This window comes from Falco punctatus, assembly GCF_963210335.1.
Source record: "Falco punctatus genome assembly, chromosome: 6".
Classification (NCBI taxonomy): domain Eukaryota; kingdom Metazoa; phylum Chordata; class Aves; order Falconiformes; family Falconidae; genus Falco; species Falco punctatus.
In genome coordinates, this window is record NC_137585.1 from 68,899,314 (window position 1) to 68,920,906 (window position 21,593).

Here is a 21,593-nt window from a genome sequence, read left to right on the forward strand (position 1 = left end):
GTTACCTGGGAACAGGCGCTGCGGGGTACTGTCAGCCCCGCACGCTGCTGAGGACAGCCGCCAAGCGCCGGGACTGCGCGGGATGCGCCGGGCACCGTGCCACATCCAGCCCTGTGGCCGGGCAGCCACTCGGGGGCTGCGTCCCCACAGCGCGGCGAACCCCGTCCCGACGGATGCGATCCCGTGCCGATAACCAGGCAAGCGCCACGAGCCCTTGTCCCTCGCCTCGCACCTGCCGCCCCGGCCCCCCGACAGGCCTGGCGCAGCCCCGCTCTGCCCCGCCGCATCATCTGCGCTGCCCTCGCTGCCTTCTCCCGCGGGACCCACGGTTTCACCCCCGAGGGGCAGCATGCTCCCGGCGGGGCTGGCGGCCCTGCTTCTCCTGGGGGGCTGCTGGGGCTCCCGCGAGGCTGGCAGGCCCGGGCCCCCGGCGGGCACCGGCGGGTGTGTGAGGGGAGGGAGGCGCCGTGCGCGGGAGGGCGCTGGGACCCGAGGCCCGGCTCGGCACCGGCGGGAGCCCCGCCTGCCCCGGCGGCGCGGAGCTGGGAATTCCCCGCGGCGGGGGAGGAGGCGGAGGCGGGGACGGCGCGGGGGGCAGTCAGCTGAGCCGGGCCGCCGCCGCCATGGGCGCGCCGTGACGGGGTGAGCGGGAGCGGCGGGGCTGCCCCTGCGGAGGGCCCGGCCCGGCCCGGTCCGGCCCGGCGCGGGGGGACGGCGGCCCTTTCCCTCGCCGTCGCCGTGGGCGGGCTCGCCCGGTGACTCGGCGGATCCCGGGGTGGGCCTGCGGGGAGGGCGGGCCGCGCCGGGGAAGGACAAGCGGGGGAAGCTCCGGTTGGCGGCTCCCGGAGGCAGCCCCCGGGCCCGGGAAGGCGGGGGGCGCGGGTGTGCGTGCTGCGGCGGCTCGGAGCGGCCGTGTCCGGGCAGAGGCGGGTGCCGGCGCCTCGGCCTGCCCCGGTGGCGCGGCGGGGTGCCGCTGTGCGGGAGCGGGGGGGAAAGGGGGACAAGAAAGTGAAAATGAAAGTTAAAAATCTGCGGGAACGGCACCTTGGCCTGCCGGGCGGCTCCCGGGCCTGTCAGGGCCGCCGGGCGGGCCGCGCTCCTCGGGGCAGGCCGGGGCTGCTGCGGGAGGGGGCGGCGGGTGGGAGCTGGGCCCGTCTTGGCCCCTTCCCGGGGAAGTGGCTCGGGGGCGGGTGGGCCAGCCCGAGAGGCGGCTCGGGGCTCAGCTGCTTTAGCCCCGCAGGCCTGGGAGGGGTCGGTGGGACGTGGAGGTGCACGGTGGCTCTGGTGTAGTGGGGTGGGAGAGATTGGAAGGTTCCTCCGTGTCATGGCTAAGATGTGTGGCTCACTTGTCTCAATCAAATGAAGGTATAGTTATGTTTTCTTTATAAGCATTCATTGGGCAAGTAATCAACAGTTTTCTCTTTGCAAACCTTGTAGCGGAGGCTTCAGAGATGTCCAGCAAGTTGAAGAGCCATCCTGCTGAAAATGGAGGGCATCCCAAGAGTAAAATGGAAAACGGAATGGGCAGCGTGGCTGCCCCTGCCCTTAGTACCTACATGCCAGAAGAGATGGTACAACAGATGAAAGAACTAATCACTGAGAACAACGAGCTAAAAGGTGAATGTGCACGTGGACTGGTCTTGAAATGCAAAAGCTCCGAGTCTCCTGTGCGGGGTGTTTTGTCCTATGAGTACGAATTCTGTGTTCATTTGCCCTTGCTGGATAACATTTTGTGTCTGGGTAGCATTCGCTGTATAAAAAACTCTGCAAGCCCAGTCGGATAGCACACATCAAATTGAACCAGTAGGGAAGATGAGAGGGAGAACAGCCCAATGGGTGGGTTTTTTTGCTTTAGAATTATACATATAAGCAGTATATAGCACTGTGTATTGTAGAAGGCAAGGTGAAAAATCTCTTGCTAAGATATGCTTTTTGCTCATCCCCCTCTAAAAGCTTTTTTTGGTGTGTATTTTAGGACTCTTAGTCAGTCTGTAATGGAGCTGCCCAACATTTTGCCATAGTTGCATCAGGAGGGTTGGGTACTGCACAGTGCCCGGAACAGTCTGAGTTAGGATGCTGTCTGAAAGGAGCTGCATCCTCTCAGGCAGAGAGGGGAACTGGAGCAGGCTGTCATGCACTGTCTGTAGTACAGACTATGAACATTTAGATGTGGCAGTACCTTGTATACTTCAGAAGGAAGTGGTGGCCACAGCAAGGTCTATCTGGGAGAAACGAGTAGGTTTCCCTGAAAATGCCTAATGATTTGAATCTTTCAGGTGAGATAGATTTGTTTCTGGATCCCAGGAGTTTAGGTGTCAGATATGATTTTTTTTTTTTTTTTTCAAATAGATAAAGCGAAACACAAGGGATCTGGAAAGTTTCTCTGTAAAAGACAGAGGTACCTCACTGTTTATATGTCAACAGAGCATGAAGTCACGTATCTTGTGTGCTGTGATTTTACACTGTTTTTTAAATTCTACCTGAATAATTTTTGGACCTGGTCCAAGTTCTCTGCATTGGAGTCTCATGGATATTTGGCAGGAAAGTTGTTTCTAGAAGTACCTCCAATATTTTGCTAAAAGGTCCTATATCATATAAGATAATGTTTCAGGGACCATATTTACAGCTGCTGTAACTCATACCTTGCAGAGTCATTCTCATTCTACATTTATTTACATAACCTGAAGAATTTGTGGGCAATTCATAATACCACATCCAGACATAATGGAAGTTATGGAAGATACAATGTATAAAATATTTTCAAGCAACTGGCTTTGAGTTTGTTGCTTTAAATAAAACAAGTCTGAAATGTTTAATCATTGACTCTTCCTAAAAAAGTCTTGTGAGCATTTTGCAATAGTAAGACTGACGTTGTTGCATACTGACTTTGTTACATATGCATGGCTTTCTAGCCAGGGGGAACTGACTTTGACGTAACTTGTTGGTTATATTTTTTTTTAATACTTTCAATCAAATCTTAACCAAATATTCAAGTAAGGCATATTTGAGACATTTGATTTGATAACATGTGTTTCCATGCAGTAATTTGCCAGTCTAGGATGTCTGTTTTCCCTACCAAGTCTCAGTAGTTTCAGAATCTCAGTTCAGTAGTTTTGTGTGGGTTGATCATGTAAATAACACACGCAGCAAGATAACAAGTACCTCTTGAGAACAATACTTCTTGCCTGTACTTCTTGGTTTAGGAATAAGTCAAGAAGTGGGAGAGTGTGGGCATGTGATTTCAGTAGTGGATTTAATGGTATTTATTATTGTGCTAACGGACTGTAATGTGTTTAGTTTTGGTTCAGTATTTAAGGTACACGAGAAGGAGGTCCACATTTCATACCCAGTTATGGCTAATCCATTTGATATTGAAGAATGCTGAGCTCAGTGTAGTGGAAATCTGCTGTTTCATTGATGGCGTATTAATGTGAATCAATATCTTGTCTCTGGCTGTCATTTAGAAGCCATGAAGTTGCATAACCAAGTTATGAAGGACCGATATGAGGAGCTTTCCATCTGGCGAGAGAAGCAGAAAGAAGAACGAGAATTTTACGAGTTAAAGTTTAAGGAGGCTAAGCAGTGCTTGCTAGCCAAGTGCATTGAAAATGAACAACTACAGCAACAACTTCAGAGCTTAAAGGAAAGAGAAGAAGGATCTGAAATAGTAAGTAAGGAATTGCTTGGATTAACGTGCTTTTGAATCAAAAGTCTGGAGTATTCAGTCCCTTCATCATAGTGGGAGGTTTGGAGACTTGTTAACGGCTCCATTTTTACCATTATGCTCTAACAAGAGGTCTTGGCCTGACTTTTTTATGAAGCGAGGCTTCTCAGAGTGTAGTAGCAGAAATCTCTGCCACACCTGTGGTAATTTACATTTGTAAATACTTTAATTAACAATAATAATAAACATTCTTGACATTATTTAACATCTTGACAATAATTAACATTTCTTACTAACTTTTCATTCTTTTCTTTTCTTTACTGTTGGGTATCTCTTGACTTTGTCCCTCCTTTGCTCATTAGATTATCTATGTCTCGTGATTGTTTACTTTTTTAATTTGTGTTTCTGGGGAGAAGTTGACATGTAAGCAAAAACATGACCTGCCATCTATTTTTATTACTCATTCTCTCATGAAAGCTCTTTTACTGTGGTCAGATTAGATCTGTGCTTCTGCTGCCCCATTTGAGCCTGACTGAGCTTTCTCCGTCTGTCTTACCTTTGGCTCTGTAAGACATCATTTCTATTATTGCAGATGATTGCTTAGTAGCCAGGCAACATACTGCATGTAGGACCGAAGACATGTATGGACGAAGACTGTTAACATAAAACATGCTTTGTGTCCCATGTGGTCTTGTGAAGAGGTATTTAATGAGAAGTTTCAGGCAGAGCCAAACTGATGTATCCTGGTATCTGGTACACCCTGGACCCAGGTGGATTCTCTGTTGCCTGATGAAGGATGAGTGTATTAGCCTTTTTCTCAATGGAGACACTAGTAGACTCTCCTTTCCTCTCCTGACTGCCTATTTGATGGAACTCTGTAAGAATTTTTTTCAGCATGTAAACCAAAATTGGCTAGTGAGTTCAGAAGTTACAAGGGGGGAAGAAAGTCGTGTATAAACAATGTGATTGTATTGCTTACACAGTCTTTACAGACTAAAAGTTGTGTTTCGGGATTGTCAAGGAAACTCAGAATTTCATAAATCTGGAATAGTATTTAAGGGGAAGTAGAGAATTTATTCTGCCTCTACCTGTTTTAGAACTTCTTGCACTTTGAATGCTTAAAGTATGTTATTGACAACCTGCTTGAGTAATCTAGCATTCAGAAAAGTAAAGATAAATCACTTTTAATTATCTCATTCCAAGAGCTTCATAGAGTAAGCCCTGGTTCTTCCCTGATTTTTGCAGTTTTATCAGTCAGTGGTAACTGTAATTTAAACAGCAGCGTTTTCATTTCTGATTATGATTTTCAGGCTGACAGTGTCATTTAAGCCAAAATTGCATTCTCTCTTGAATGCCTTAGTTCTACTTTAATTCTTTTTCTTTTTTGAACTGTTTAGAAAAAGCATGAAAAAAATTCCTCTAACAAAAAGACTGATTTAAAATTAGTCAAATTTCTCTCACCACTGTGTTTTACTATTAACTGAGGTAGTCTATAGTCCATTGCTGCCATTAAGTGACATCTCTGTTTCACTCAGAGTAAATCACAGACATATTGTGTTGCCTACCTTAGTGATGAACTAGCATTTATAGGAGGCTTTCTCTCAAAACCGTATCTCTATTAGCACAGACTGCTGTAAAGCTCTTCTTCGCTAGAGCCAACTATAATTGCATCCTCTTAACAGCATAAGCACAAAATCAGAGACAGCAGCAAGTCGGGTGGGTGGAGCGGTACTGTGGGATGAGAGACACTATCAGCATAGCAAAAGTTTTTAGAATGCAGTTCAGACTCCAGGAATTGTCCAGAATTTACGTTTATGTTATGTGGTGTAATAAAGCCATTACTAGGAGATGGAAAGCTCAGACTGGAAAATGATGAAGCGACAAACTCATAGGGAAGGTTTCATAATGGGGAGAGGCATTTAATGGAGAGAGAAAAAAATGAGGCTTCCTGGTTATGCAGAGGGTTAAGACTGACGATCCTGGGAAAGGAAAGAGGCAAAAGGTGAAGGAGACAGTCATGACTGGAAGGAGAGATTAAGTTTGTGGAGGATCTCTGAGGGACAGAGGCTTTGTGGAAGGGATATAGGACTGTGTGAAGGTCAGGGATACAGGGAGAGATACATACATGGAGATGGGGTACAGAGAAGCTATGTGGTGGGGAAAGGCTGAAAGGGGTATGTGGAGAAGCTCTCTGCCCACTGGTGTTTTCTCCCTAGAATCTTAGGTAGATTTGGAGAAAGAGGAATAAGGATATGGGTGAAAAAATACAGTCATTCTGGATAATAATTCTGTAGGCTGGCTGAGACCCTGCATGGTAGTGAGAGGCATACATTCAGGCAAAGATTTACATCCTAATATCTGTGCAATTAGAGAACAGACCTGTTTTCCAGAAGCATGATGCTTATTGTTTGATTAATTTGGTTTCTCAGTCTAGTAGACCAGAGTGTAGTTTAGGGATCTGTACAGTGGGCTTTTCCAGGCAAACCTAAATGGAGAAGAAGGGATGTGGGACACCATTGTTATGTTCAGGCTCTGTGGTCCTTGCCTGGTGTTTCCTTTAGGTTGGCTAATGCAGGGTTGGTTTATCCCAGAAGGGCTGCAGGACTCCCGAGAAGGAAGCAAGGCAGCTGAAATCCCAGGTGCAGCGGCTCCAGGCTGAGAAGGCAGATCTGCTAGCCATCATTTCAGAACTGCAGGTCAAGCTGAACATCTCCTCAGCAGAGGATTCCTTTGTGGAGATTGGGATGAACGTAAGTGAAGGGAATAAAAAGAACACACTGACCTGCGGCCAGAAACTTTAGTTCCACCTTGATCCTCCTTTTTTTGCAAACAGAATTTTCTTCTCTCACCAGGCTAAATGATGAGGAAGTCAGGTCTGAGTGTAATTACAGTGACAATGTTTACTTGATGACATTCTACAGTGAGGTATTTAGCACCCTGTCTTCCTGTAGTAGAAAGGGTGAATCTATACCTGCGTTAATGAAAAGTCTTTATGCCTCTTAGAGAGGGAACAGCACACTACCAGCAACAGCAGTAACACAAGATAGAGCGACAGTGGATTTGGGAGAAGATTTGCATGGTTGGACTCTATGATCTTAAAGATCTTTTCCAAGTTAGAAGATTCTGTAGTCTCTGAAATTACCTGACATGGGTCACTTGTGTGTTACAAGATTTTCTACTGACAGATACATAGAGATGCAGGCAAACCAAACTAAGTGCAAAGATGTAGAGTGTTCCCTAGAGGCACAAAAGTCTACTTTTTCTTCTGTTCCTGTATCTAAAAAACTTTCACAGGCAAAATGTGAAAATGTGTTTCTCTGCTATCTCCATAATAGCAGATCCCTCTCTGGAAAGTACAAGTGCAAAAAAAATTCAGGAGAATTTAATTAAAACTTGTTTGGAGTTGTTGAAGAAAACTTCAGACTGCAGGAAACCTTCAAGGATGCATTCTCCTTTTTTTGCTACAAAGATTCTCCTTTGGGCTACAAAGACCAAGGAGTGAGTTCTGTAGTGGGAAGGAAGAGTGGTTCTTTGGGGAGGCAGGAGACTTAAAGTCACCTGCAGTGATGGCTGTTGCTGTGTGGTGCCAGTTGTCTTTATAGAGGAGAGCGGCCATGGAAGTCACTGATCAAAGAAAGCCAAATCTCATTGTTTCTCTCCTCTGATCAGTCTGGAAGAGATGCAGGGAAGTATTTATGAATTTCCAAACATGAAACTGATCATTTGTAGTTTTATTTAATTTTATTGCCATGATAGTAGTCTTCCCTGTTTTTCTTCCTTAAGTAAATAAAAATGTCCCCTGCTTAGTCCAAATACCAAGCTAATAGTGTTTTTTCTTTCCTAGGAAGGAGAAATAAATAGAACTGCAAAGGAACATCAAGGGAATAGTGGTGAAATGACCAGTAACCTTGCAATCTACATGTACGTAGGTTCTTGTGTGATTATGATTTAGACACAGACAATGTGTTTTGTTTCCAATATGAGGGAACTTTTTTCTATGAGGAATGAACTAGAAAATCCTGTTTTTCTGTGGCCTTGCATCCTTCCTACCATGTCAGAAAGACCCTCAGCTGTCTGACATTTTTGCTTCCAATCTTCACTAGTTGACAAGAGGGAATGCATGTTCTGGCCAGTTGGCCAGGCATTTATGTACATGCTGACTTGCCAACCTTTCAGGCTTCAGCCAAACAGAAAAGATAAAGATAGAGGCTGCAGGGACTCCCTCCCTTCTAGTCACTGGAGATCATTTAATAGAGTATCTGTCCTCTACCCAATTAAAATGATGTTGGTAAGAATCAGAGGTCTTGTAGTTTCCACATCTGAACCTGTCTGTTCTGGTTGCGTGTGATTGGTGTAAAGCATATCACGGTGGGGTAGACAGACACTGCAATAACATAGTTCTTATTTTTCAGGTTACTAGGCTTAAGATATCAGCATTCTGTTTAGGTTACCTCTCAAAATTTGATCTTTACAGCAGCTCCAGGGCACAAGGGACTTTCTTGCCCCTAGCTGAACCTTTACTCCTTATGGACATAGACAGCTGATACTATTAAACTTTCCATTTTGGATACTGCTCAATTTAGCAGCTAGATGGTTGTGGCTGAACTCTTGTAATTACTTTGTGGCCTTTGCTTTTCGAAGGAAAGGATATAGAAAATGCTAAGGGCACAACAGCCCAGAAAGCTATGCTATATGTATAGCTTGTCACTCTGTCGCTGCAAGGGAGAGCAGCATTTTAATGTAGTGACATAGAAAAGTTGTCACTCAGTGTGCAGTTAAGAAGTGCAAGTGTTGGAGGGGGAGGAGTTAGAGTCATGGATGAAACCGAGAGAGTTGCTGACTGCAGACCAGGCTGCAGGTATTAAGCTTGTCGTTAGTGGTAGCTTGAGAACACTGACTATGAGAAGACATTCTCTGTGGGGTTTGCTTCCCTTTGATGAGTATCTGGGCCATATCTTCAAGAACAGGGGCATATGTACCTCTGAAAATATTTCCTGTGTCACCACGTGTCTTTGTCCAGCATTGAAACTTTAGACAGGTGCTGTTAACAGGTTCAAAGAAATGTGATATACTCAGGACGGGTTTATTTCTGTAAGAGTAGAACTGTGCACTAAAAATCCCCTGATAAAAGTTATTTACTTAAAATATCCTGACTGCACACTGTCTTTGGGGTATTGAATTTTGCTCACCAAAGATTTCTAGCTCTCATGAGCACATAGAAGACTGCGCTTTACTTTCTTTTCTGAACTACAAAAGCAAAGTTTTAAACACATGCTGGTTTACAGCTGAGCTTCTGAAATGTACAGTGTATATAACCTGCGTATCTTACCATATATGTATGGGAGTTTGACTTTCTGTCTAGACAGACATACAAATGGAGGGAATGAAATACAGTATTATTTACCTTATTTTTCAGATAGTTTTGGTTCACTTTTACATTAGCGTAATGCAATTTTGAAAAGAGCAATAGAATATGAGGGAGGTGAAACACGAGATTTTTTTCTGAAAAAAAGCATTGGTCTGATGACCATTTTTAGTGAAATGTGCCTTTTTTTCTGGAAAGCAATGAGATGGGGTAAGAAATGTTGCATGTTTCATTGGAAGAAAATGTTATTTTGGGAACAGACAGCAGCACTTTGCAGAAGGCACTGCAAAGTAGGTCAGAATAAATGCACTGGTTTTTGTATTGTCTTCACTGCTTTTGTTTTGCTTGCTTAAGTACTAGATTCTTCCCCCAGATTGAAGGGCACTGTCTGAGCACTGCTTGCATGGGGACTGTGGGTAGCAGTGTTGGTTCTTGGGAATGAGCCCCTTGCTCACAGTGTTGGTTTTCAGCACTGTGTGAAATGGTGGCCTCTCAGACTAGATCCCAGAATTAGGGATAAGGGAGTGCTCTAGTAAAATCATAGCTTTTGTTATTTACATCTGGTTTGGTTTGAATCAGGAGCAAACCTGCAGATGAATCTAAGAATTTGGAGTCTGAGGAGCTAACTGTGAGCCAGCTGCTCTGCTGCCTTAGAAATGAAACTCAGAAGAGGGAAAAACTTGAGAAGGCTCTGCAGGATCACAAAGAGAGGTATGGAGTAGGTGCATTCTAACATTTAGAGCTGTTTTCTTTCAGGGCTGCTGCAACTACCAAGGCTGTGGCTAATCAGAGGCACACTGAAATATCAGTGTGACCTGGATGGGGAATTTCCCAAGCACTCAGTAGTAATAACTTATTTTTGTGGTAGTCATGTGGTTTATCCCTGTTAGGTTCTCTTCTGTGGCCAGAAGAGTTTCCATGTTTTATTATTATTTCCTGTAGCACCACAGATCAAGACAAATTACCCACTTATCCTTGGGTCTGAACTTTCCCCAGGTTATGTCAGAACGATATAATGACTAGTTGAGCATGTTCTTTCCACTCCCTCTTCCATAGTTATTTGTTTTTGTATGAATCATCTGCATGTGAGGCCTTAAGCAAATCACTATGTATAAAACGGGGATTACAGTCTTCATGATATCGACAGGCTACATTTAGCAATGTGTGAGCTTGCAAAAGCTCCTTAGAAATGTCTAAAACAAATTTAATTCCAGACTTGCCTAAGAGAGAGTTTTTCCCAGTGAGATGTACATGAGGGTCTGTTTCAGTTCAGTTATATTGCTGTAAATTGCCATGACTGTTCAGGTGTGGAAAATTGCCTAAGCAGTAGCTGTTCCAAATCCCCACTTCACAGAGACAGAGAAAGACTTTCTGGACATTATCTGCTATGAAAGGTTGGTGTCATGGTAATTGCTTCTACATGGTCTTCCTAGAAAAGGTAATGAGCCATAACCAAATGATTCTTAGAAATCTCAGCCTCTGAAAATATCAAAGGAAAATAGAGGCAGTATTAATTACTGGATTCAGTGAAGAGACTGACCCATTTCCAAAGAGTTCGAAGTTTTGGACTGTACCCAAAGATTGGTCACTGTCCTTCACCACACCTGCAGACTTATTTATCCATTTTCATTAAATATACATGCTGGGTGTCCTCTGTTCTTCAGGAACCCTGTGATTTTGCAGGCTTTCCTGCATGTCTGTGCTTTTGTTTGTGGCTGTGATGTTAGAAAAAGGCTACATCACTTGCATGAAATCCTTGAATAGGCACAATCTCACTCCAAATATAGGCCAAATCCATCATTATTGGCTCCTTCTGTTCCAGACTCTCAAAGCTGGAGAAGGAAACCAGCAACTGCCTGGAGAGTGGGACACAAACTGCACAGGAAGAAGAGGAGAGTTCAGAGGCTGTAAGTACATGTCCTCCTGAGCTGAAATTTAACAACATACAGCTTACTAGTTGAAGCCAGTAACCTCAGGGACTACATTTCCACTTGCACTCAGGGAGCAAGGGGCAAATATCCTGCACAGGATATGGCAGTGAATTTTGAACCCTTCAGTCCATATCTCAGAGGTGGTTCCAAAGTACACCAGCCACCAAAAAGAGATGAGATTGGTGGCCAAGAATTAGGGAGGCATGGCATAACTGCAGGTATACCTCATTATCCTGGCCACACTTGCTAAACAGTGAGATGCAGTCATTTCTAGCTCCAGAAAGTCTTCTAGACTGAGTTAATTTCCTCACAGCTGTCTAGGTTAGCTTTTGGATCAGAATCCAGTGACGGCATACTGTCAAACAGACTTTAAATGTGGAGCTCATATGGCACCTGGTTTGGGGTTTTTTCATGGGTTTGGTGGGATGTATTACAATGGTGGTGCATAACTGTCTTGGATCAAGAGACAGTTCCAGGCAAAATCAGTCTGGATGTTTGCAATTAAGGGTGTGATCCAACAACTGGATGTTGGGGTTGGGATTCAGCTCCACATCCAGACACCTAAATTTATGTGCCTACGGCTGTAAGGCTCTCTGTGAGTATGCGTGGAAACTCCCATAGCAGAGGAGATCCCTTCAGATTCAGCGCAACTGCCTAATACAGGCAACTAGGAGTGAGTGCCTTTACATGAGGTTGAGGTAGTGTGGATTATCTGACAAGCTGCTGCATGGGGCTAGCAAATACGCTATGGGATCTGCTGGAGACCTGTGCCCTTCTGAAGGCCAGGACAAGTATTTTAGGGCAGGGCTGGCTTGGTTAAACAAGAAGACCAGTTTGCAGTCAGGCCAAGAGATGTCCTTTCTAGGGAAAGCAGATGATGTCTCAGTTAATTCTTTCCAGTATTTTTATCTCAACTTTGCCTGAGTTACAGCTTGAGCCAGATGCTCCTCATCTAAGTGCTGATATTGAGGTCAGCATAGTTACACGCTTGTTGTGATGGCAGTTGTTCCCATTTATATGCTGGTAGGTTTCTTCAGGGGGCTCTTGTCAAGCAGAGCTTAAGTTATCTGCTCCCATTGTAAAATGTAGATCTTTAATAAAACAACGTGAGGGTGCAGCATGGACCATTTTTGAGGGCTCTGCATTTGGAGACATCCTGGGAGAGAGGGAAGTTTTTCAAACCTGCTTTGGCCCTGGAGAGTGAGAAGTGGCTGGGGAAGAAGAGGCTAGAGCACATCCTCTGCCAAACAGCAGCTAGACACTAACCTCAGCCAGGTCTCCTGAGAGGAGTTAACTGCAGTTATTGCTCTGCCTTTCCCGGGAGGCTGCTTGAAAGCTTCCCAGAAGCAGAGATCTAGGAGGCTATGATTTAGGTGTTGCTCCTTTCCTGGGCTGGGTAAGAGATGTATGTTGGGGAGACACAGTCTGTACTGTGGGATGGGATTTTTTTGAGTCGGGTTAGCCTTTTCTTTCAGCGAGGCTGACAGACTTGCTTTCCAGAAGCATGGATTGATTGTGTTCCAATTAAGTAAAATCTCTTGAATTACAATGGCTTTCACCAGGAACCAAGAATTCACAGTCCAGCTTCATTAGAAGTCAGACTCTTGCAAGTGATACATGGTTTCATTTGTTGACATGTTTTCTGTTAAGGCAGTTTCTACTGATACATAATTTTCTGCAAATTGAAATGCCATCACCTTACAGAACTCAGTACTTTGGTCTGTGAGTGTGATTGGATTAGCTGGATTGCTGCTTAATTTAATGGCTTGTTTTGCAGCTATGATGGTAGATAGAGAAAGTGTAGTGCAATGTGCTTTGTGAGTATTTACACCATTATGTTCAGTCCCTTTTTCTTGGTACGACTGGTGAATGATTTTAGCTCGGGCAGCTTGTGGAGAGTGTCCTCAGCCACATCTGTGAGTAGACAATTGTGTTCTGCCTGCCTCAGTCACACTGGCTGTGCTCCACATTTCTGCTCTGAGATGAAAACTGGAAATGTTCATGTGTCATCATGGATGGACAACTTCTCTTGCTTCAGTTTCCTGGGGTAGTGATGGACTTTCGCTGTCAGAAAACTGGAGCTTTTCTTCAAGGAAATAGAACAGCAGCATGCTCTTGACACACTTGGTATCTTTTTAGCCACAGCCACCCAGCTCATTCCCAAGCTGGACTGAAGACTTTCCATATCTTTAATAAGATATTATCAGTGAAAATTACAGCACTAGGGACAATTAAACTGATGCTAGCATGATGAAAAGATTCAGGTGCTTCTTTAGGAAAACTCCAGGATGTACCTCCAGAGACTACAAACCAGCAGGAATCACAGGTTTAATGCCTTCTAGAGTGGGGATATATTTTAAGAATTGAAACTCTGAGGTGTCCTGTGTGTCTTTGGTTGGAGGAGAACCCAGCTGCTGTTTCTTTCCTCCTTTTGTTCTTTGCCTACCTTTAGGATCCTTCAGTGATCTTCCTGTGGTCTGAAGGTCAAATGAAAGGGCCAGAAACTCATAAGAAAACTCATTACAGTTGCACTAGAAATAATCTTGATTTGCAAAGTTGATTTATGAATGCATGGTAACAGAGTTACCATCTGGGGTTGTACTTTCTCTTTCAAAAAGTCAAGAACTGAAGTCTTCCAGACTCATGGTTCTCATGTATGTGGCATAGGAGAGGCTGGTTGGTATATGTAGGGGGAGTGCCAGTTGGCTGGAGGGGTTTCATGTGCAATTGAAATAAATTACAGTGCATAAAACCTTCCGTGTTCTTTGCTTTCTGCCCAAAACCAGAATGGAGAAAACTAGAATGGAAGGAATAATGCCAGTGCAGGATATAACTGGGAGTAGAAAGTCTTAAGGATTTCATCTGCCTCATCTACTTCCAAACTGCTGCATCTGATCTGCAACTGCTGTCACGCCTCTTTCTAAAGAGCACGCTGATGCTAGCAGACTGGAAGCCTACCTAGGGATAGATGATTTGTTTATGTTTCTCTGACAGACTGTAACTATTGCTCAGAGGAGTGGCACAAATCACCAAGTCTGTCTGCTTTTCTCATGTGTTTTAAATGGTGAACTCTTGAGAAAGAAAATGTAGATGTGTTTCCCATCTGCATGAGGTGTACTCTCACCAGTGCTGGAAAGTCTGTAGTAGTGTTGTCTTTGAGTCACCTGGATTTTATGAAAGTGTTAAGTCAGAATGGGGTTCTGCTATATTTAGGATTAATTGGTAATTGTGAAGCCTTGGGGACAGGGCTGTTTTACTGAGTATAGACTATAACAGCACACACTGACTTGCTGCTTTCTCTGGAGAAGGAATGATACTTCCTTCCTCCTGCTTAGATCTCTTAGGCTACAACTTTGCTAATCTTGAATTTTCCATTTGTAATTTTCTTTTTTTTTTTCCCCTAAAAGGTTGGCAGTGAAGTAGAAAACCTGAATTTGCAAGTTTGTGCTCTGTTTAAAGAGCTTCAGGAAGCCCATGAGAAGTTAAAAGAAGCAGAATTGATTCAGAAGAAGCTTCAAGAAAAGTAAGGTTCAGAAGAACAAAAGCTCTGCCGTGACACACAGTATATACTTGTATGACAACTCCCACCTTGGGAAACTTACCAGCTCTGCAAATGCCAACTTAAATATCTGTTTCACAGAAATGCTGTAAAAGATTGGTCCTTCTTTTTAAGTGGAGATGAAAGTACAGAAATACAGTAATTGTCAGAAAATCTGAGCTGCCAGCCTAGTTCTACAAATAGAACCCCAGTGCCTTGAATTTCGAGATTTGGATTTTAACCCTTCCTGATATAAAGGCAAATCTTTCCTGTTTTCTGCTTCACATAATCAGTCCCTGCTCTAGTGTTAGAGGAAGAAGTAAAGGGACTTGGTTATGACCCCTTTCACAGGAACTGTCGGTGCTTTTGAAGACCAGTTGAGTAGGTTGCAAAAAGTGATTACAAGACCCTCAGTTTAGCTGCTTAGTTTTCTGTCAAATTCCAGTTCTTTGAGATTTGTAGTAGTAAGAAAGTAAGTATGGGTTTCAGTATCTTTTTTTTCTCATGGTTGTGTATAGATTCATTATTGACTTTCTTTGGACTTCATCAAAATAAACCTTTAAAGTGAACCACACAAAGATTCTTTTTGTAATATGCCTAGTGTGCCAAATCTATCAGGAAAAGGTGAACAGGAGAGATCAACCTTTTTTTCTTCTTCTTTCAGGTGCCAAGCACTGGAAAGAAAAAGCTCAGCTGCTGCATCAGAATTGGAGGAGAAGCAGCAGCTAATATACACCAACAAGAAGCTGGAACTTCAAGTGGAGAGCATGCAAGCACAGGTCAAGTTGGAACAAGCCAAGACACATGAAGAAAAGTGAGTATGACTTGTGTTTATATTCCAGGGAGGTATTGTTGGTGAGGAAGAGTAGTCCAAGGGAACCTTGCCAAAAGGGAATCGGATTGAAAATAATAGTTTTGTATTCTGCGCCTTTTGAAACCATGTTATGTTTGTAGAGTCTGAACTAGAAACCTGCATTTGCCTCATAATCTACGTCACTTTGAATTTGGAGTCTCCACATTAGGCCCAAACTGTATTCTTTCATCTACTGAACACCTCGCATAGGAAAATTTGAGCTATAAGCTCTGACTTGTATCTTCCTTTTGTCAAAAAGCCAAAGGTGGAATACACTCGGGTATAACCTACAAGCAGAGGAAGCAGAAAAGTGACAGCAGCTGTCCCACTGACTAGCAGGGGTAAATGTGTCCACATCTTGGAGGGCGGGGACAAGTCAGGTGGTGACAATGGTGGGAAAGTGACATTAATGAAGAGGTCTGCAGTCCCTGCAGTATGTTTGCAGTAAGCGTGCAGTGAAGCTGAGGTAAAGAGCCTTACTGTTTGCTCTGGCTCCCTGCTCCCTTTCATGTGCAGTCCATGTAAGGAGCATGAAAATGTCAGTCCAAGCTGAACTTCCTGAAGGACCTGTCTTCAGCTGCTGGAGAAGCTGCTCGTTATCTTTGGAGTCTGTGTCTGGTTCTTCTGATCATTTCTCCTTCTCTTGAAGTCTCTTGAGTCAAGACTTGAATGTCTTCCTAAGAGAGGTGTTACATTTTGAACAGAATTTGTGAGTTTGATATAAAAATATTGGGTGATGGATTCTTCAACATTAAACACAGATGATCAGTAAGGACATTTGTTTGGACTCAGTCTCTGGATAGAGCAGCACACAACTCATTGGAAGAGAGATGTTGAGACATGGAGAATGATTTTTTTCTCATCAGAAATGCAGACTGATTGGCAAGGAACCGATGGTGGCTTTTTTCTAAATTCTAACAGATATTTTGGATTTCAAGTAATTTTTAAGTGTTTCAAACTTTCACCTCTTTTCTTGTCATAAACAGGGCAAGATATAGTAGCTTGCAGGATGCATATAACAAACTCCTTTCTGAACTCACTGAGGCAATGAAAACAATCGATGAAATGAAAATCAAAGAGGTAAACTCACCAGAAGAAGAAATCATAATTAATTAGGGGGGAGCGGGAAGGGGATGGAAGACTGCATCTAGGAACAAATTTGGGCAGGAAACAAGAGTCATGCCTTCCATATAATATAACAGGCAACATAGCAGCATTGCTCTGATAAACCTAGAACCTGTGCTGTCAGTTAAAGAAAACTTTATCCACACATCAGTACTTCCATGGTGTTTTCTAGTTAAGGTTTAACCTGAGTGCAGTGTGGAGTCCAGTCCTTGGAGATCATTGATATGCAAAGGCGTATAGGTGTTCCTGCAGCATTCTTTGTAGCTGTGGGAAGGCAGACCTCTAAATATTTTTGTAAACTTAAATAGAATGGCTGTCACAGTGAGGTCTTGTTCATAACTGAGGCTCCGTGGAAGTGCCAGATTCTTTTGTATAATTTTGGAAAGTGGGAAACATCCTCTGCAGTGTCCATTAGAGAGTTCTCTTTTAACTTCATACAATGTAGTTTGAAAGCTCAGAACTATTCTTTAAAATAAAATACCAGTCACCACTGCTGTCTTCCTTTGATGACCAAATTGGAAGGTTTCCAAGGGCAGGAGGAGTAAGAAGCAAACTTTCATTTCAAGCAGGGTTGTATTCTGAGTTCATCTCATAGTTCTTCCTTGCAGCTGGACAGAGTGGATAGAGTTGTGGTGGAACAACTGAATGCAAAGGTGGAGCTGGCAGAGCAAGCCCTTGCAGCAAAGCAGCTCCAGATAGATGAAATGAAGCAGATAATTACTAAGCAAGAGGAGGACCTTGAAACCATGGCAGTGCTCCGTGCTCAGGTATTGGCTCTTCTTCAGAAATTGGCTAGTTCCCCCCACCAATATTCAGACACTGGGAGGAGGTATTTAATGGCTCACTCTGGAATACTGAATACATTTCCTCAACTCCAAAGCATAACGCCCTTACTCAGCCTGCCTTGCAGATCCCTAGAGAGCCTTTACCACCATATCTTAACGTTCTGTAGGAGGAACTGCGTATGCTGGAGTCTGGCACAACAAACAAAAGTTGAGAATAGATTTGTATTTAAAACCACTGTCTTAAGAATCTCTGCATATGTTTTAGAGATGATTTTACTCAAACCAGTGCGTGTAAACAGTGATTATAAAGGGTCTGCCTCACATTTAAGGCACATAACTGGCATCTTGGCCTGGTTCCACTGCCTGTGCCACAGATTTGTCTGTGTCATCAGTCAAGTCACCCCCTCACTGCTTGTCTGTGCCTCCTTTCTGCCTCTGTAACAGCAGAGGGCAATAGCACCGTCCCAGATAAGACACCTGAAGTATTTTAAACAGAATCCAGAAACTACCAAGTCTTCTTCACCTTGTAAGTAGTACAGGTCTTTGCTTTGCAGTGTGTAGGTGCTGCAGGAGTGTTTTGAGTAGATTCAGGCTATGATACAAATCTGCCGTTTTGGCATAGGACTATGGTTCGGTCTAAGTTACAAATTCTCAGCATGATTTCATTTCTCTGCTCAGATGGAGGTTTATTGTTCTGATTTCCATGCTGAGAGGGCAGCAAGAGAAAAGATCCATGAGGAGAAGGAGCAGTTGGCTGTCCAGCTGGCATACCTGCTAAAAGAGCAGCAAAACCTTGAAGATCTTGGCCGGTGAGAACAGACTTTGGCTGAGCTGCCTTTGGACTGTCTTGTTACCCTATGTGCTGGAGTGACTAACATTGTCTTGTAGCATCTCAGTAGAAAGGCAAACAGCTTTGCAAACATTCATTTCTTGGTTAATTTGAATTTTAAAAGACAAAAAAAAAAAAGAATTGGCTGACTTTTCATTTTAATTTTGTGATAGGATCTCTGTAAAGTGTATTAGTTCTTACTTGGGTGCCTTAGCAAGTTTTCACTTTGGATGATTCATGCTTGGTAAATTCTCCCTGCTGATTCATGTGAGTTTCTTTGGGTTCTGCCCTCAATTTTACTGGTGAACCTGCAGCTAAGCTTGCTGCATGTGTGCCCCGGATATCTGCTGCTTCTGCAGGTGGCAGTGGTGAGTACCCATAGTTTCAGGTACTGTGATCCCCTGGAATTTAGCATTTTAGCACTCTTAGCTGTAGAAGAGAAAAAAGAAATATTAACCATGTGTCCTCAACTCATGTTGTGGAAGCCATGGGTACAGGAAGAGTGCCTAGAATTTGAAGAATCGAGTTACATTTTGCATTAGCTGTACACTGAACCCTTTTTCTGGTGTTACTTGCTTTTCTACTTAGTCAAATGTGCAGTTTGCCCTGAATAACTAGAGTCCTTGGAGTTTTCCAGAGGAGCACGCCCCAGATCCCTAGGTGTGTAGCTGCCCAAATCCTGCTGGTGTCAATTGTGTGACCCTGATTTCAGCAGAACCCTGGCATGATCTCACAAAGCAGCAGCGTTTCAGCGTCCTGTTTCTGAGCAGCAGTTGTGAACTGAATGCATGACCAGTTGACATGATTTACTTGCAAATCCTTTATTTTTAATCATCTTACCTTTTCTGGAGACAAAAGGAAGACGCCTTTTGCTGAGTCTTTTTTCAGAGCCCTTGACTTACTTATTCTTTGCAGAAACTCTTTGGCGGAGATGCAGAATCGTCACGGAGCCAGGGCACCAGATCGGGAACACTCACCTCGTCTTGTCCAAAGAGGTACAGTAAGCAACCCCTCCAGCTCACGGGGCCAGGGCCTGCTGTGTTCAGTTTAAAAGAGCTTTGCTTGGCTGCAGGCAGCTCCCCACCTCCCCTGTGGCTATTCTGGCAACTGGGTAGCCGCAGAGAGCGCGATTGTCTGACTGTTAGGAGCAAGCCAGTCCTCTTTCAACCACTCCACAGAAAGGGTGGAAAAATCAAGTAGTATAACAGGTAGTTATTTGTCTTCTCTGCTTGCAGGAACTGGTAGTCAAGACTGGCCAGAGCAGCGGAATATCTCAATGTATTCATGTCCCAAATGTGAAGAAATTCTACCTGATTTGGACACACTGCAGATTCACGTTATGGACTGTATTAATTGATGCCCTCCAATTTTTCATCTTCTGGAATTTCACCTGCCACTTTTTTTTTTTCTTCCTGCTCAAATAACACTCAGCTGTACATCCCATGAAGGAGGTTTTCAGGGTTTTTCTCATTAATTCAATGGGAAAAAGGGTAAAATACCTACCCTGCCTTGTACTCACTCATCTCTTTTTAATCTGCTTTAGGAAAATAATTTTTATAGGTTAACAGCATGGATGGGTTAAAGAACTCCCGGTGTGTCTGCTGCTATGAAATCTTGAAGGAACATTCCCCTGATGAGCTATACTCTTACAGCTAGCCCACAGAATGGGGCTGAATCGCTGAAGTCAGAAGGGATATGGGATATATGCTGATCGAGTGAAAGTACTGTGAGCCTGTAAATATTTCTGTCTCGTATACTATATATATCAGGAAACTAATACGTTAAAAAAGCTGTTTGAGAAGCTTTCAGCAAAATGGAGTAGTGTTGTATTCATTGAGCATTTGAAATGAACCCTACTCTTTTTCCAGATGGCATTTTTATTGCTGCCCTTGTGACCATACTAATCTGATGTTAAATTTTTGATGGCTTATGTAACTTGTTGCTTTAGCCAGATGTGGGTAAGGTTTAAAACAGATCATTTAGGTCTGATACATGTAGCTGCTGGTGTGCCCAAGTCACCTGGTTTTATAGAACTGTTTATTTTCAAGGTGTTGTCTTGATTCTTCTTAATTATAATATTCATTTGAATCTGTACAGTATTGTGCTAGAAAGCGCTGAGATGGATGTAACCTAATTTAAAAAGAGGAGTATAATGGATTTTCACATGTCAAAATAAATCTGTTGCAAGTATAAAATTATCTATGCTTGTGAATACTTTGAAGGTGAAACACGATTGCAAATACCTATGGCTGATGAGCTCGCATAGAAAGAACCATAGTGTATTAGTTCTGTTCTTGCTCTCCCTGGTGGTTTTATCTCAACAAAGAAACAGTTCTGAACTTGCCATTGCATAAGGGAGGAAAATACACAACCCTTAACAAAATATGAACTAGCATGAACGCCAGGAAACCACCCAAGCAAATTGCTGGGATCCATGCAAATGAGGAGTTTCATGTCTTTTGCAAATAGCTAACATTTGCACTGGTAGAAACTGGCAGGCAAGGGAAGGAAGAGATGCATGAAAATCTTCGGCCAAAATTGTGTCTCTCTATGGCATCATCTTCCTGCTGAAGAAAAGAAAGCGTTGATCACTTCAGCACTGGCCAGTTGGAAGGAAGCCTCCATGTGGGTTTGGACTGATCGGCCAACCTTGGTGTAGGAAAAGATCTTTATTTTTTTCCTCCCATGTGCAGCACTGAATTTCTGGAAGCAAATATGCCACCGCTCATTACAATCCAGTAGCTAAATGGTCCATGGTAGGTCTGTTAGGCTTACTGTGGAGAACCAGTAAGGTTCTTTTGTGCCCAGTCCGCTTCATTCTGATTGCCAGAATTGTGAGCTGGGTGTTCAGAAGGAGCAGGGTGGGATGATTGCATAACCTGAATATAAAAGATCAATGTTTTATTTCTAATGCCAGTCCATTACCCTTCCACTTTGAAGTTCACATTACAATAATGCTGAATGTTTCCTGATTTGGCATGGTGGCGCACTGGTCTCAGAGGTGTTGGGTTGCCAGAATGGGAAGCTTGAATCCTCCTTCATATATAGGCAGTGTGATCTGTGGAAATACTTTGATCTCTCAAAAATAAAATGCAAGAGAAACTGCATTTATAGCTAAAGCACCTCTACTGGAGTAGGTTTATGTAAAGGGAAAAACTATAACAAAATGCAATTGTAATTAGTGTTTACTTGTGCGGTTGTAATGGCTTTAACAAAAGATGGGGTGCTGTGATCCCAAAACCTTGCTCTAACCATTGGGTGTGCTTACTGAGGGACTCCTCAGTTAAAAAGTCGTTCAGAATAAAGGCAAGCAAGCAGGAATTTGTGTCTATGAATTTTAGGCAGTTGCATATTCCTAATGCAGAAAGAAAGAAGCAGAAGGGAAAAGGTGAGGAAAATGTCTTTTGTGGAGGCAGTCATCTAAAATCCCCCTGAAGGACTGTGTGGACCATAAGCTTCCCACAGAACTGGTGTGAGTGGAAGTGATTTGACTTCTTTCATGT

At 43.5% G+C, this 21,593-nt stretch overlaps 1 protein-coding gene across 4 annotated transcripts; it reads left to right on the top strand.

The window, feature by feature from the left end:
* The first annotated feature begins 486 nt into the window (after positions 1 to 486).
* On the top strand, positions 487 to 20,288 carry OPTN (optineurin). 4 transcript variants are annotated; one of them, XM_080391711.1, is made up of 14 exons: positions 487 to 642; positions 1,438 to 1,617; positions 3,465 to 3,667; positions 6,259 to 6,414; positions 7,509 to 7,585; positions 9,609 to 9,740; positions 10,852 to 10,936; positions 14,368 to 14,483; positions 15,163 to 15,312; positions 16,338 to 16,431; positions 17,085 to 17,243; positions 17,940 to 18,070; positions 19,006 to 19,085; positions 19,326 to 20,288. In XM_080391711.1, exons 2-14 carry the CDS (start codon positions 1,452 to 1,454, stop codon positions 19,445 to 19,447), a joined length of 1,671 nt encoding a protein of 556 aa, XP_080247837.1. In that variant the 5' UTR covers positions 487 to 642; positions 1,438 to 1,451; the 3' UTR covers positions 19,448 to 20,288. The 4 variants fall into 4 exon arrangements, with proteins under 4 accessions (XP_080247837.1, XP_080247835.1, XP_080247836.1 ...); XM_080391709.1 differs by having other exon boundaries at positions 493 to 642; positions 6,256 to 6,414; XM_080391710.1 differs by having other exon boundaries at positions 636 to 775; positions 6,256 to 6,414.
* Positions 20,289 to 21,593: the final 1,305 nt, after the last annotated feature.

What these genes read in the sequence shown, in the direction of transcription:
- OPTN (XM_080391709.1), top strand. Translation starts at nt 1,452, where the DNA reads ATGTCCAGCAAGTTGAAGAGCCATCCTGCTGAAAATGGAGGGCATCCC. An exon ending in CTGCAGGATCACAAAGAGAG is followed by an intron (nt 9,741 to 10,851) that starts GTATGGAGTAGG and finishes CTTCTGTTCCAG; the next exon opens with ACTCTCAAAGCTGGAGAAGG. An exon ending in TGGCAGTGCTCCGTGCTCAG is followed by an intron (nt 17,244 to 17,939) that starts GTATTGGCTCTT and finishes TTCTCTGCTCAG; the next exon opens with ATGGAGGTTTATTGTTCTGA.